The sequence below is a fragment of the Watersipora subatra genome, chromosome 11 (genome assembly GCF_963576615.1).
Source record: "Watersipora subatra chromosome 11, tzWatSuba1.1, whole genome shotgun sequence".
NCBI lineage: Eukaryota > Metazoa > Bryozoa > Gymnolaemata > Cheilostomatida > Watersiporidae > Watersipora > Watersipora subatra.
This window is the reverse complement of record NC_088718.1, coordinates 23,143,652-23,161,378: the sequence shown is the minus strand read 5'-3', so window position 1 is coordinate 23,161,378 and position 17,727 is coordinate 23,143,652. Positions and strand designations below refer to the sequence as shown.

At 30.4% G+C, this 17,727-nt stretch overlaps 2 protein-coding genes across 3 annotated transcripts in view; both read right to left on the bottom strand.

Moving 5' to 3' along the window:
• LOC137408619 (bifunctional arginine demethylase and lysyl-hydroxylase psr-1-like) overlaps positions 1 to 13,422 on the bottom strand; it is a 31,200-nt gene extending 17,778 nt beyond the window's left edge. For both annotated transcript variants that reach the window (XM_068095207.1, XM_068095209.1), the window contains exons 1-5: positions 13,027 to 13,422; positions 12,801 to 12,909; positions 12,111 to 12,248; positions 11,589 to 11,697; positions 10,496 to 10,648 (exon numbers count right to left, since the gene is read on the bottom strand). In XM_068095207.1, coding sequence (XP_067951308.1) covers positions 10,496 to 10,648; positions 11,589 to 11,697; positions 12,111 to 12,248; positions 12,801 to 12,909; positions 13,027 to 13,129 — 612 coding nt within the window. In that variant the 5' untranslated portion in view covers positions 13,130 to 13,422. The remainder of the gene's footprint in view (positions 1 to 10,495; positions 10,649 to 11,588; positions 11,698 to 12,110; positions 12,249 to 12,800; positions 12,910 to 13,026) is intronic.
• An 825-nt stretch (positions 13,423 to 14,247) lies between these two features.
• LOC137407876 (zinc finger BED domain-containing protein 5-like) lies at positions 14,248 to 16,038 on the bottom strand. The gene has a single exon (XM_068094255.1). The coding sequence runs from the start codon at positions 16,036 to 16,038 to the stop codon at positions 14,248 to 14,250; it is 1,791 nt and encodes a 596-aa protein (XP_067950356.1).
• Positions 16,039 to 17,727: the final 1,689 nt, after the last annotated feature.

Sequence of the window (17,727 nt, the reverse complement as noted above, 5' to 3'; positions counted from 1 at the left end):
AAGTAATATTCACATATATATGCACTTTAGTAGATATGTTCAAGTAATATTCACAAATATATACACTTTAGTAGATATGTTGAAGTAATATTCACATGTATATGCACTTTAGTAGATATGTTCAAGTAATATTCACAAATATATACACTTTAGTAGATATGTTCAAGTAATATTCACATGTATATGCACTTTAGTAGATATGTTCAAGTAATATTCACATGTATATGCACTTTAGTAGATATGTTCAAGTAATATTCACAAATATATACACTTTAGTAGATATGTTGAAGTAATATTCACATGTATATACACTTTAGTAGATATGTTCAAGTAATATTCACAAATATATGCACTTTAGTAGATATGTTCAAGTAATATTCACAAATATATACACTTTAGTAGATATGTTGAAGTAATATTCACATGTATATACACTTTAGTAGATATGTTCAAGTAATATTCACAAATATATACACTTTAGTAGATATGTTGAAGTAATATTCACATGTATATGCACTTTAGTAGATATGTTCAAGTAATATTCACATGTATATACACTTTAGTAGATATGTTGAAGTAATATTCACAAATATATACACTTTAGTAGATATGTTCAAGTAATATTCACATGTATATGCACTTTAGTAGATATGTTCAAGTAATATTCACATATATATACACTTTAGTAGATATGTTCAAGTAATATTCACATGTATATACACTTTAGTAGATATGTTGAAGTAATATTCACAAATATATACACTTTAGTAGATATGTTCAAGTAATATTCACATGTATATGCACTTTAGTAGATATGTTCAAGTAATATTCACATGTATATACACTTTAGTAGATATGTTGAAGTAATATTCACAAATATATGCACTTTAGTAGATATGTTCAAGTAATATTCACATGTATATACACTTTAGTAGATATGTTGAAGTAATATTCACAAATATATACACTTTAGTAGATATGTTCAAGTAATATTCACATGTATATGCACTTTAGTAGATATGTTCAAGTAATATTCACATGTATATACACTTTAGTAGATATGTTGAAGTAATATTCACAAATATATACACTTTAGTAGATATGTTCAAGTAATATTCACATGTATATGCACTTTAGTAGATATGTTCAAGTAATATTCACATGTATATACACTTTAGTAGATATGTTGAAGTAATATTCACAAATATATGCACTTTAGTAGATATGTTCAAGTAATATTCACATGTATATACACTTTAGTAGATATGTTCAAGTAATATTCACAAATATATACACTTTAGTAGATATGTTCAAGTAATATTCACATGTATATGCACTTTAGTAGATATGTTCAAGTAATATTCACATGTATATACACTTTAGTAGATATGTTGAAGTAATATTCACAAATATATGCACTTTAGTAGATATGTTCAAGTAATATTCACATGTATATACACTTTAGTAGATATGTTCAAGTAATATTCACAAATATATACACTTTAGTAGATATGTTCAAATAATATTCACATGTATATGCACTTTAGTAGATATGTTCAAGTAATATTCACATGTATATACACTTTAGTAGATATGTTCAAGTAATATTCACATGTATATGCACTTTAGTAGATATGTTCAAGTAATATTCACAAATATATACACTTTAGTAGATATGTTCAAGTAATATTCACATGTATATACACTTTAGTAGATATGTTCAAGTAATATTCACAAATATATACACTTTAGTAGATATGTTGAAGTAATATTCACATGTATATACACTTTAGTAGATATGTTCAAGTAATATTCACAAATATATACACTTTAGTAGATATGTTGAAGTAATATTCACATGTATATGCACTTTAGTAGATATGTTCAAGTAATATTCACATGTATATACACTTTAGTAGATATGTTGAAGTAATATTCACAAATATATACACTTTAGTAGATATGTTCAAGTAATATTCACATGTATATGCACTTTAGTAGATATGTTCAAGTAATATTCACATATATATACACTTTAGTAGATATGTTCAAGTAATATTCACATGTATATACACTTTAGTAGATATGTTGAAGTAATATTCACAAATATATACACTTTAGTAGATATGTTCAAGTAATATTCACATGTATATGCACTTTAGTAGATATGTTCAAGTAATATTCACATGTATATACACTTTAGTAGATATGTTCAAGTAATATTCACATATATATACACTTTAGTAGATATGTTCAAGTAATATTCACATGTATATACACTTTAGTAGATATGTTGAAGTAATATTCACAAATATATACACTTTAGTAGATATGTTCAAGTAATATTCACATGTATATGCACTTTAGTAGATATGTTCAAGTAATATTCACATGTATATACACTTTAGTAGATATGTTGAAGTAATATTCACAAATATATGCACTTTAGTAGATATGTTCAAGTAATATTCACATGTATATACACTTTAGTAGATATGTTGAAGTAATATTCACAAATATATACACTTTAGTAGATATGTTCAAGTAATATTCACATGTATATGCACTTTAGTAGATATGTTCAAGTAATATTCACATGTATATACACTTTAGTAGATATGTTGAAGTAATATTCACAAATATATGCACTTTAGTAGATATGTTCAAGTAATATTCACATGTATATACACTTTAGTAGATATGTTCAAGTAATATTCACAAATATATGCACTTTAGTAGATATGTTCAAGTAATATTCACATGTATATACACTTTAGTAGATATGTTCAAGTAATATTCAAATGTATATGCACTTTAGTAGATATGTTCAAGTAATATTCTCAAGTATATGCACTTTAGTAGATATGTTCAAGTAATATTCAAATGTATATGCACTTTAGTAGATATGTTGAAGTAATATTCACATATATATGCACTTTAGTAGACATGTTCAAGTAATATTCACAAGTATATGCACTTTAGTAGATATGTTCAAGTAATATTCAAATGTATATGCACTTTAGTAGATATGTTGAAGTAATATTCACATATATATGCACTTTAGTAGACATGTTCAAGTAATATTCACAAGTATATGCACTTTAGTAGATATGTTCAAGTAATATTCACATGTATATACACTTTAGTAGATATGTTCAAGTAATATTCACAAGTATATACACTTTAGTAGATATGTTCAAGTAATATTCACATGTATATGCACTTTAGTAGATATGTTGAAGTAATATTCACATGTATATGCACTTTAGTAGATATGTTCAAGTAATATTCACAAATATATACACTTTAGTAGATATGTTGAAGTAATATTCACATGTATATACACTTTAGTAGATATGTTCAAGTAATATTCACAAATATATACACTTTAGTAGATATGTTGAAGTAATATTCACATGTATATGCACTTTAGTAGATATGTTCAAGTAATATTCACATGTATATACACTTTAGTAGATATGTTGAAGTAATATTCACAAATATATACACTTTAGTAGATATGTTCAAGTAATATTCACATGTATATACACTTTAGTAGATATGTTCAAGTAATATTCACATGTATATGCACTTTAGTAGATATGTTCAAGTAATATTCACATGTATATACACTTTAGTAGATATGTTGAAGTAATATTCACAAATATATACACTTTAGTAGATATGTTGAAGTAATATTCACATGTATATACACTTTAGTAGATATGTTCAAGTAATATTCACAAATATATACACTTTAGTAGATATGTTGAAGTAATATTCACATGTATATGCACTTTAGTAGATATGTTCAAGTAATATTCACATGTATATACACTTTAGTAGATATGTTGAAGTAATATTCACAAATATATACACTTTAGTAGATATGTTCAAGTAATATTCACATGTATATGCACTTTAGTAGATATGTTCAAGTAATATTCACATGTATATACACTTTAGTAGATATGTTCAAGTAATATTCACATGTATATACACTTTAGTAGATATGTTCAAGTAATATTCACATGTATATGCACTTTAGTAGATATGTTGAAGTAATATTCACATATATATACACTTTAGTAGATATGTTCAAGTAATATTCACATGTATATACACTTTAGTAGATATGTTCAAGTAATATTCACATATATATGCACTTTAGTAGATATGTTCAAGTAATATTCACATGTATATACACTTTAGTAGATATGTTCAAGTAATATTCACATGTATATACACTTTAGTAGATATGTTCAAGTAATATTCACAAATATATACACTTTAGTAGATATGTTGAAGTAATATTCACATGTATATGCACTTTAGTAGATATGTTCAAGTAATATTCACATGTATATGCACTTTAGTAGATATGTTCAAGTAATATTCACATGTATATACACTTTAGTAGATATGTTCAAGTAATATTCACATGTATATGCACTTTAGTAGATATGTTCAAGTAATATTCACATGTATATACACTTTAGTAGATATGTTCAAGTAATATTCACATGTATATGCACTTTAGTAGATATGTTCAAGTAATATTCACATGTATATGCACTTTAGTAGATATGTTCAAGTAATATTCACATGAATATGCACTTTAGTAGATATGTTCAAGTAATATTCATATGTATATGCACTTTAGTAGATATGTTCAAGTAATATTCACATGTATATGCACTTTAGTAGATATGTTCAAGTAATATTCACATGTATATGCACTTTAGTAGATATGTTCAAGTAATATTCACATGTATATGCACTTTAGTAGATATGTTCAAGTAATATTCACATGTATATATACTTTAGTAGATATGTTGAAGTAATATTCACATGTATATGCACTTTAGTAGATATGTTCAAGTAATATTCACATGTATATGCACTTTAGTAGATATGTTCAAGTAATATTCACATGTATATACACTTTAGTAGATATGTTGAAGTAATATTCACATGTATATGCACTTTAGTAGATATGTTCAAGTAATATTCACATGTATATGCACTTTAGTAGATATGTTCAAGTAATATTCACATGTATATACACTTTAGTAGATATGTTGAAGTAATATTCACATATATATACACTTTAGTAGATATGTTCAAGTAATATTCACATGTATATGCACTCTAGTAGATATGTTCAAGTAATATTCACATGTATATGCACTTTAGTAGATATGTTCAAGTAATATTCACATGTATATGCACTTTAGTAGATTTGTTCAAGTAATATTCACATGTATATACACTTTAGTAGATATGTTGAAGTAATATTCACATATATATGCACTTTAGTAGATATGTTCAAGTAATATTCACATGTATATGCACTTTAGTAGATATGTTCAAGTAATATTCACATGTATATGCACTTTAGTAGATATGTTGAAGTAATATTCACATGTATATGCACTTTAGTAGATATGTTCAAGTAATATTCACATGTATATGCACTTTAGTAGATATGTTGAAGTAATATTCACATGTATATACACTTTAGTAGATATGTTCAAGTAATATTCACATGTATATGCACTTTAGTAGATATGCTCAAGTAATATTCACATGTATATGCACTTTAGTAGATATGTTCAAGTAATATTCACATACATATACACTTTAGTAGATATGTTCAAGTAATATTCACATGTATATGCACTTTAGTAGATATGTTCAAGTAATATTCACATGTATATACACTTTAGTAGATATGTTCAAGTAATATTCACATGTATATACACTTTAGTAGATATGTTCAAGTAATATTCACATGTATATACACTTTAGTAGATATGTTCAAGTAATATTCACATGTATATACACTTTAGTAGATATGTTCAAGTAATATTCACAAATATATGCACTTTAGTAGATATGTTCAAGTAATATTCACAAATATATACACTTTAGTAGATATGTTGAAGTAATATTCACATGTATATACACTTTAGTAGATATGTTCAAGTAATATTCACAAATATATACACTTTAGTAGATATGTTGAAGTAATATTCACATGTATATGCACTTTAGTAGATATGTTCAAGTAATATTCACATGTATATACACTTTAGTAGATATGTTGAAGTAATATTCACAAATATATACACTTTCGTAGATATGTTCAAGTAATATTCACATGTATATGCACTTTAGTAGATATGTTCAAGTAATATTCACATATATATACACTTTAGTAGATATGTTCAAGTAATATTCACATGTATATACACTTTAGTAGATATGTTGAAGTAATATTCACAAATATATACACTTTAGTAGATATGTTCAAGTAATATTCACATGTATATGCACTTTAGTAGATATGTTCAAGTAATATTCACATGTATATACACTTTAGTAGATATGTTGAAGTAATATTCACAAATATATGCACTTTAGTAGATATGTTCAAGTAATATTCACATGTATATACACTTTAGTAGATATGTTGAAGTAATATTCACAAATATATACACTTTAGTAGATATGTTCAAGTAATATTCACATGTATATGCACTTTAGTAGATATGTTCAAGTAATATTCACATGTATATACACTTTAGTAGATATGTTGAAGTAATATTCAGAAATATATACACTTTAGTAGATATGTTCAAGTAATATTCACATGTATATGCACTTTAGTAGATATGTTCAAGTAATATTCACATGTATATACACTTTAGTAGATATGTTGAAGTAATATTCACAAATATATGCACTTTAGTAGATATGTTCAAGTAATATTCACATGTATATACACTTTAGTAGATATGTTCAAGTAATATTCACAAATATATACACTTTAGTAGATATGTTCAAGTAATATTCACATGTATATGCACTTTAGTAGATATGTTCAAGTAATATTCACATGTATATACACTTTAGTAGATATGTTCAAGTAATATTCACAAATATATGCACTTTAGTAGATATGTTCAAGTAATATTCACATGTATATACACTTTAGTAGATATGTTCAAGTAATATTCACAAATATATACACTTTAGTAGATATGTTCAAGTAATATTCACATGTATATGCACTTTAGTAGATATGTTCAAGTAATATTCACATGTATATACACTTTAGTAGATATGTTCAAGTAATATTCACAAATATATGCACTTTAGTAGATATGTTCAAGTAATATTCACATGTATATACACTTTAGTAGATATGTTCAAGTAATATTCACAAATATATACACTTTAGTAGATATGTTCAAGTAATATTCACATGTATATGCACTTTAGTAGATATGTTCAAGTAATATTCACATGTATATACACTTTAGTAGATATGTTCAAGTAATATTCACATGTATATGCACTTTAGTAGATATGTTCAAGTAATATTCACAAATATATACACTTTAGTAGATATGTTCAAGTAATATTCACATGTATATGCACTTTAGTAGATATGTTCAAGTAATATTCACATGTATATACACTTTAGTAGATATGTTCAAGTAATATTCACATGTATATACACTTTAGTAGATATGTTCAAGTAATATTCACATGTATATGCACTTTAGTAGATATGTTGAAGTAATATTCACATATATATACACTTTAGTAGATATGTTCAAGTAATATTCACATGTATATACACTTTAGTAGATATGTTGAAGTAATATTCACATATATATGCACTTTAGTAGATATGTTCAAGTAATATTCACATGAATATACACTTTAGTAGATATGTTCAAGTAATATTCACATGTATATACACTTTAGTAGATATGTTCAAGTAATATTCACAAATATATACACTTTAGTAGATATGTTGAAGTAATATTCACATGTATATGCACTTTAGTAGATATGTTCAAGTAATATTCACATGTATATGCACTTTAGTAGATATGTTCAAGTAATATTCACATGTATATGCACTTTAGTAGATATGTTCAAGTAATATTCACATGTATATGCACTTTAGTAGATATGTTCAAGTAATATTCACATGTATATGCACTTTAGTAGATATGTTCAAGTAATATTCACATGTATATGCACTTTAGTAGATATGTTCAAGTAATATTCACATGTATATACACTTTAGTAGATATGTTGAAGTAATATTCACATGTATATGCATTTTAGTAGATATGTTCAAGTAATATTCACATGTATATGCACTTTAGTAGATATGTTCAAGTAATATTCACATGTATATACACTTTAGTAGATATGTTGAAGTAATATTCACATGTATATGCACTTTAGTAGATATGTTCAAGTAATATTCACATGTATATGCACTTTAGTAGATATGTTCAAGTAATATTCACATGTATATACACTTTAGTAGATATGTTGAAGTAATATTCACATATATATACACTTTAGTAGATATGTTCAAGTAATATTCACATGTATATGCACTTTAGTAGATATGTTCAAGTAATATTCACATGTATATGCACTTTAGTAGATATGTTCAAGTAATATTCACATGTATATGCACTTTAGTAGATTTGTTCAAGTAATATTCACATGTATATACACTTTAGTAGATATGTTGAAGTAATATTCACATATATATGCACTTTAGTAGATATGTTCAAGTAATATTCACATGTATATGCACTTTAGTAGATATGTTGAAGTAATATTCACATGTATATGCACTTTAGGAGATATGTTGAAGTAATATTCACATGTATATGCACTTTAGTAGATATGTTCAAGTAATATTCACATGTATATGCACTTTAGTAGATATGTTGAAGTAATATTCACATGTATATACACTTTAGTAGATATGTTCAAGTAATATTCACATGTATATGCACTTTAGTAGATATGCTCAAGTAATATTCACATGTATATGCACTTTAGTAGATATGTTCAAGTAATATTCACATATATATGCACTTTAGTAGATATGTTCAAGTAATATTCACATGTATATGCACTTTAGTAGATATGTTCAAGTAATATTCACATACATATACACTTTAGTAGATATGTTCAAGTAATATTCACATGTATATGAACTTTAGTAGATATGTTCAAGTAATATTCACATGTATATACACTTTAGTAGATATGTTCAAGTAATATTCACATGTATATACACTTTAGTAGATATGTTCAAGTAATATTCACATGTATATACACTTTAGTAGATATGTTCAAGTAATATTCACATGTATATACACTTTAGTAGATATGTTCAAGTAATATTCACAAATATATGCACTTTAGTAGATATGTTCAAGTAATATTCACAAATATATACACTTTAGTAGATATGTTGAAGTAATATTCACATGTATATACACTTTAGTAGATATGTTCAAGTAATATTCACAAATATATACACTTTAGTAGATATGTTGAAGTAATATTCACATGTATATGCACTTTAGTAGATATGTTCAAGTAATATTCACATGTATATACACTTTAGTAGATATGTTGAAGTAATATTCACAAATATATACACTTTAGTAGATATGTTCAAGTAATATTCACATATATATACACTTTAGTAGATATGTTCAAGTAATATTCACATGTATATACACTTTAGTAGATATGTTCAAGTAATATTCACATGTATATACACTTTAGTAGATATGTTCAAGTAATATTCACATGTATATACACTTTAGTAGATATGTTCAAGTAATATTCACATGTATATACACTTTAGTAGATTTGTTCAAGTAATATTCACATGTATATACACTTTAGTAGATATGTTCAAGTAATATTCACATATATATACACTTTAGTAGATATGTTCAAGTAATATTCACATGTATATGCACTTTAGTAGATATGTTCAAGTAATATTCACATGTATATGCACTTTAGTAGATATGTTCAAGTAATATTCACATGTATATACACTTTAGTAGATATGTTCAAGTAATATTCACATGTATATGCACTTTAGTAGATATGTTCAAGTAATATTCACATGTATATACACTTTAGTAGATATGTTCAAGTAATATTCACATGTATATACACTTTAGTAGATATGTTCAAGTAATATTCACATGTATATACACTTTAGTAGATATGTTCAAGTAATATTCACATGTATATACACTTTAGTAGATATGTTCAAGTAATATTCACAAGTACAGTATATACACTTTAGTAGATATGTTGAAATAACATCAATAAATTTGAAAACTAGACAAATAGAATATGTGATTAACACCAGCACCGGACAAGTATCATGGGGAGAGGGTCACTAGTAGACTCTCAGAGCACTCGTAGAAATAGAAGCTGTGCATCCATAAGCATACTTAACTTTACTTAACCTTTCCAACATTCAAATTTAAAGAAATGCAAGATGATTGGTTCAATTCACAAGCACTTAGCAAGCAAGAGTGATCCACAATACAAAGAAACAAAATAACATTCAAGTTGGTTTCTTGCTAACAGCCAGTTAAGTACCAGTTAAGGGCAATAGCTCTGCGCTGCTTACATTAGTACCGATATCCAGTTTCAGTTGAGCGTGGTGGCTTATAAAATGCTCATCCGTCGCATACGCCCATGAAGTGGCGGTTGCTTTGTCAAATGTAAGCTTGTAAAAGTCCCCCAGTGACATGACCTGTCCCTCAGCTTCCTTCAGCAAACCCTGTAGCGTATTTGAAAAGCTAATATAGCATATACGCATGAATATCAAAAGGTATCACCTGATTATCTTAATCGCACAAGATTTTCACGCAAAATCATCATCAATTACCAACCGCATGGAAAAATGTTACTTTACAAAAATCAGCCCTTTCCAAAATAAAGCTATTCCTGTACTCTTAAAAGCTGGTTGATATATGTATGTATGTATGTATGTATGTATGTATGTATGTATGTATGTATGTATGTATGTATGTATGTATATGTATGTCAACAAACAACTAGATGCAAACTCAGAATGATTCATTTCATTGCAAGCTTTTGTTCTCATTGAATTAAACTAACAATCAATTCCTCCTCATTCTTACTGTTGAAACCATCTGACCAGCTGCTGACACCATCAGACCAGCTGCTGACACCATCAGACCAGCTGTTGACATCATTTGGCCAGCTGCTGACACCATCTGACTAGCTGCTGACACCATCTAACCAGCTGCTGGACACTATCTGACCAGCTGTTGACACCATCTGACCATCTGCTGACACCATCTGACCAGCTGCTGACATCATCTGACCAGCTGCTGACACCATCTGATCAGCTGCTGACACTATCTGACCAGCTGTTGTCACCTTCTGACCAGCTGTTGACACCATCTGACCAGCTGTTGACACCATCTGACCAGCTGCTGACACCATCTGACCAGCTGCTGACACTATCTGACCAGCTGCTGACGCCACCTGATCAGCTGCTGACACTATCTGACCAGCTGCTGACACCACCTGACCAGCTGCTGACACCACCTGACCAGCTGCTGACACCATCTGACCAGCTGCTGCCAGTGATGTTGGTCAGATATTTATTGAAGGAGATAGGATTTTGAAGATATCGCTGCGTATGTATGCTGACAGCATCTAATATAACTATTATCAGAGAAAAACTGTACCTTAGTCTGAGTGACTGTTATATTAGACTTGGAATAGAATTTGAAGAGGAAGTCTTTGCTCCAATGAAAGGCACCCCATGTTGGTACCACATCTGTGATTACAACAGGCCTGTTTAAAAGACAAGAGCGCTAAACTCCAAATAATGATTGAAAATTTGCTAATAATGGTGTATAAGAGAAAAAGTTGAAACTTGATTGCACATATTTTGTGAATCATAGAATCCATGTGACCCCAGAGTACCCATGATAGCTTAAGTGATACTTTGCATACAAGAAATAGACGACAATCACTTTTTACTCAAATGTCAAAAAGTTTTTATGTTGTGAAGAGGTTTAAATTTGTACCTCTGTGAGGCTAAACCTCCCGCTGTTTCATTGATCTGGTAAATTCCATTATGAATCTCATGAAATGGATTTTAGATAAATTTGTTGATATAAAACAAGTGTGTTACTTCCTAACATCAAACTTAAGCAAAAATCAATGTTTGCGTTCTCAGGACAAACAGTAAACAAAGTTCTCACCATTTAGAATCCCACAAATCTCTGTATTCAGATACGCTAATGGCTGACAGCCTGGGCACTCCGTTTGGAAGATAGGGTAGTTGATTGTACTTCGCAGAAACATGACTTCTCATCTCTATTGCTTCCCCCCAATCAAAGCTACACGAAACAGATATAAGTGGTATTACTTGGCGCAAAGATAGAGAGGAAGCTTTTGAAATTTCAACTATAACACATAAGATAGGTCTATAGGAAGCGGCAAATAGCAGATTCCCTATACAGTACTGATAGGCACTGTAAAGAGACTATACAGTACTGATAGACACTGTATAGGGACTATACAGTACTAATAGGATAATATGACAACTAAAGGCTTCACCGTGACAAATCAAGCCAAATAATTGAACAGCCAATGAGACATGAGCTGACTAAAAATCATAGCTAATGGATACATATAAAGAAAAGGCCCAAAATTCAGCTTTACAGCTCTAAACTTTAATTTCAAATACTAAAATAAATGTAGTTAGAGTATATGCTAAAAAGCATTAGGTTTTTGATAACAGAAATCACGTCCCCAATATCTAATTCGTGTTTTCATTCTGAATACTGGCAATGAGGAATGTAGTTAAGCCAAAAGGTAGGCTACCTCTAAATTATGTGGTCGTGCATAATAAGATCCATCTTTGCATCGATGTGTGTAAAAAGACTAACCTGTATGGCTCACGTTGTTCTCTGGTGAAAAGTGTGCTTTCTATAACTTTGCTCCATAAGGTAGTACACATCATACTTACCAGCGGTAGCATGGCTAAGGCTATAAATACTGCAATAAAAACAGGTACTTCAAATGGCTTGAATGACATGTTTAAATAAAACTAGTCCAAAGCATATTAGGCCTATATAGTGAGAGTATAGTCAATTGTAGATAATATTAACATACTCATTTGTCCGATATAATTCTTGTCGCGATCTCCCTTTTTAGAAATTCGTGTAAGAGCCACGTCAGACCCTCGACTGTGTCTACTTTTCATTAGCTTACGCATCTTTCCCAAAACGTATGAGACTACACTTAGTTTTTACTTTGCGTTGGTACTATAGGGTAAAATTAAAAATTCAAATAATGCATTAAAAACTGTGTATGCCCATTTATAAACATCAGCATATAATCGAGCTAACTAGTCGTCCGCTCAAGCTAAACTTCTCTAATAGAAGGACTGCGTCGAATAGCTTTTGTTTACATCGTTAGCCATGTTCTGACATACCGTGTTAGCTAATTTCTGGGCGGTGTTTACGATTCGCTGTATCAAGTTACGTAGAAAAGTAAGTTTAAGGCTTGGCTATGTCGACATCGAATAAAATGATTTTTTAACTAACAAGCGAATCTTTCATCAAAACATTACTATTGCAAGGGCACTAATAAAAAAAAGTTTATGCCAGTGACAAAATGAATTTTTTTTACTGGCACAAACTAAACCCAAATCGCCTAGACCTATTCTCCGAAGATGTCACTATAACTCTTAGTAAAACATTGAGCATCGTAGCAACTACGCCGCTGTTAGTTACTACGACACAAGTATCGAGTAGTTTCATGAAAATACTGTGTACAATGTATTCAAAATTTAGATTCAAACTTAATGACCGAGTTATCGTATTTACTGAGTAGATAACTTTTATTTAGTTGAATGTTTTCATCACCGAGTTGCTACGAAATTCATAAACTTGAAAAATTAAACAGTGTAGTGGTTTGGTTATATCAATGATATACAGCTGGGGGCTGTATATCATTGGTTATATGATAACTAACAGTAAGGGTAATTCATTGAACAATTTAATGGAAACGGTTATGTTGTTACTTTTGTTGCTCATTCCTTAGACCAGAATGTTAACTAAGATACATGCTGTATCAGAAGTGAAACCAATATCGTATAAGGCAGTGGTTTTTGCCCCATTCTCCTTTTCCAAACCTAAAGATAGAAATTCCCCCTCCCAAATCCTTCAAATAATGCACTGCAACTAGATAGTGAACTTTATTTACATACATAACTTATATACATATATATACATGTATATATGCATTTATTACAGTCATATTTACATGGAATATTAAAAATGAATGTATATTGAAACTCAATATATCTATCATTGTAAGACAGTCAGCAGACTAGTGAGATTTTTGTGTTTGTTTGGAGCTGACCAGAATTTTGATGTTAGGAGTTGTTGTAGATAGGGCACACCGTAAGTCAGCTTCTACTTCCAGACGGTTTCTAGATTTGCTCTTTACGGTTAGCATTGCTGAAAATGCTGGCTCGCAAAGATGTGTGGAAGCAAATGGTATGAGCATCTTGATAGCGGCCAGGCTTATGTTGGGATACAATCTTTGGGCCGGAACCCAAAAGTGCTCTATTGATAGCTCCTTGAAGTCATCTTTTAATGCAGAGTTGTTTGTCAGCTTCAAAAACTCCTCCTGAAGCTGTTCCGGAATCTCGTGGACATTGCGCCTAAAAGGGTCTCGGGTCAGGCTCATCAATTGCTCTGTCCTAGAATCTAACTTTGGAAAATATCTCTCAAACTCTGCTATCAAGCTGTTCAAGTGATGCTTTATGTCGGTTAGCAAAGAAGCGGAATGAGCTTTCTTGTCAACTAATGAATGCAGAACTGGAAATGAAACTCTTACATTCAAAGTAGCCAGTCTTTCCACCCAGAGTTTGAGCTTGTCCTTGAATGCATTGATACTATCAGTTACATTCGACACATTTCTGTCTCTACCTTGTATCTTTGTGTTCACTTCATTGACTGAACCAAATATGTCAACCAGGTAAGCAAAACACTGATGGAAGCCTTCCACCTGCATTGAAGCCAGTAGTTTGGGTTTGTTATGAGTTTTCAAGAACTCATTGACCTCTGCTCGTAGATTGAAGAAACGCAGAATCATGTTACCCTTTGATAACCATCGAACTTCGGTGTGGAACAATAGTGATGAGTGCACAGCATCCATATCTTCACATAACTTGTGGAAGAGACGTGTTTGCAAGGCAGAGCCTTTGAGAAAGTTTACTACTTTTATCACTGAAGAAAGGTGTTCCTGCAACCCTTTGGGAAGAGTTTTTGCTGCTAGCGCTTGTCTGTGAATGAAGCAATGGGTACTCACCACTAAAGGATTATTTTCTTTTACCAACTGTGCAAATCCAGCACGACAGCCAAGCATGGCTGGAGCAACATCAGTGCAAACTCTAATTAGTTTGCCCCAGTCCAGATGTTCTTTGCTGAAGAAGTCGGAAACCAGGTTCATAACATCAGCAGCTGTGGTGGTCTCTGTTAGAGGACTGCGGAACAGAAATTCTTCCTCAATTGTCTCTCTGTGTACATAGCGTGCAAACACCATCAGCTGTGGAATGCTAGCAACATCAGTGGACTCATCAAGTTGAATGGCGAACATGGGAGATAACTTGATCTTTTCAATTACTTGCCTCTTTATGTCCGCAGACATATCATCGATCCTCAATTTCACTGTGCTGTCTGAGAGGGATAAATCAGCTATCTTTTGAGTGACTGTGTCTCCGAGAATAATCTTAGTACACTCTAGCAGACAAGGTTTAACTAATGTTTCACCAATGGTGTGTGGCTTTTTATCTCTGGCGATACGGTAAAACAGAGCATAGGATGCCTCGGTAATGGCCTGTGCCTGGATATGAAAGCTGCCAGTGGAATAAAGTTTTGCCCACTTGAGTTCTCTCTTTTTAGCTTCAAAAAACGTCTTTGATTTATTTATGTGTTCTGCATGTTTATTTCTTAAATGTAGCTTAAGTTGATGTGGTTTCATGGAGTCTTTAGCGAGGACTTTCATGCACAAAACACATTGTGATACTTCGATGCCGCTTTTAATCATACAAGCGAATCCATAGTTAAGGTGCATGTAAGAATCATCATATGTTCGTCTTTTTGTCTTTGACATTTCTAACACCTACAATATGGGATATGCAATCAAAGTATTTGAATACGTTCAATATTTACATGAGCAAAACATCATACATATGTTAGGCTACAGAGCGAATTGTCAAAATGTTATACGTTTATGCAAACCAAATCGGTAACTGAATAATTAATATTGCAGGTATGTAATATGCAGGTTGTAATATATACATGTAGTGTAGCAATCCTTACCTTTTCCACAGTTTTAGATCTTGGCTTTGTTGAAACTGCTGAAATTCATTCACTCCTCGCTGCCCTTTATATAAGAAAAATTGGTGCCACGGAAATCCCCTTTGGCAAACTGCCAAATTCCCCCCCCCTAAAATCCCAAAATTCCCCCTGGGGGAATTTTCCCTGGTTGAGAATCACTGGTATAAGGAAAAGGAACTCCAAAATATGTAACACTTATGGCGCCTTACAGTGCCTCGCGTTGCGTGTTCACAACTCGAGTTGTGAACACGCAACGTGAGGCACTGTAAGGCGCCATACGATTATGATTACGGCACAAACAGCCCTACAAGCACTGAAAAATTCATGAATTTATAATGAAGGCTGCATTTTAGCTTATCAAAAAGTGGTGATAAAAAGATGTTCAGTTTTCAGTACCTAGTAAATGAGTTGCATTCTTACATTATCCTACACTCAAGCTACAATAATTTGGCACTGTGTCTAATTATCCTGAAACCATTTCATCAAGCACCAATTTTTCTAAGAAAACACAATTTCAAGATTGTTTTGAGATAAAATATAGAAAAAGGTTTCCAAAAGATGGTAGCCATAACTAGTTGTGAATGACCCAGAGTCTTAGGTGCCATCAGGTTTTTCACAAAGTCTCTAGTCACCCTGACACTGGCAAATTTAAAGGAAGGGTCTCTCAAAGCACCCACTCTTGCACTGCCTAAAAGTCTTCAAGGTAATTAGGTATTGCCCTGAATTGAATTTTCTTAAACTGTTTTGTAAAGTTTTAACAAACTTGCTTTAGTTTTTATAGTTTTTTCATTTTATTCAAGACATCAACAGCGCGATAGGCTGAAAATAAAAAATGGACAAGGAATTGAAACCAGTGAAAAAAGGGAATACAAAAAGATCAGAAAGCTGAGATAGGCTTAAGGAACGTAAAAAAACCTGAAAGAAAGTGTTAGAATATTCTATTCTAGATTTTTTTGTTTGAGTAAAGGAACATGTAAGACAATTTTTAAGGTAAGCGTCAACAAATGGATCATTTGGTTTCTCATGTACTGTAGGCTGTTAACAATCAACCATTCATAAAACTTCATCACAAATACTTTGCTTTAAAAACTACTTTGCTTTAAAAATGTTTTTATGGAATGCTTAGGGATGCCATTGACAAAGATAGCTGTAGCAAGAATTAAGGATTGGCCCAACATGTTGGATACAGCCATGGTCAACCATATTATGTTCCTCACTGGGTTATTGCGATTATATGTGCATGCTGAGTAATTAGGATTGTAACTTATTACTAATGTAGCTTTAGAAATTTACTGAATAATTGATTCAGAAGGTAACATAAAACTAACTGGTCATTTAGTTCAAATAGAACTAATGATTTGTGACTAACATACAGTAAACACTCTCGTGGTGTTCATCACAACTCATCTATTAAACATTTGATGCCGAAGTCAGCTGCATGTCAGTAATGCTCGTTGAGCAT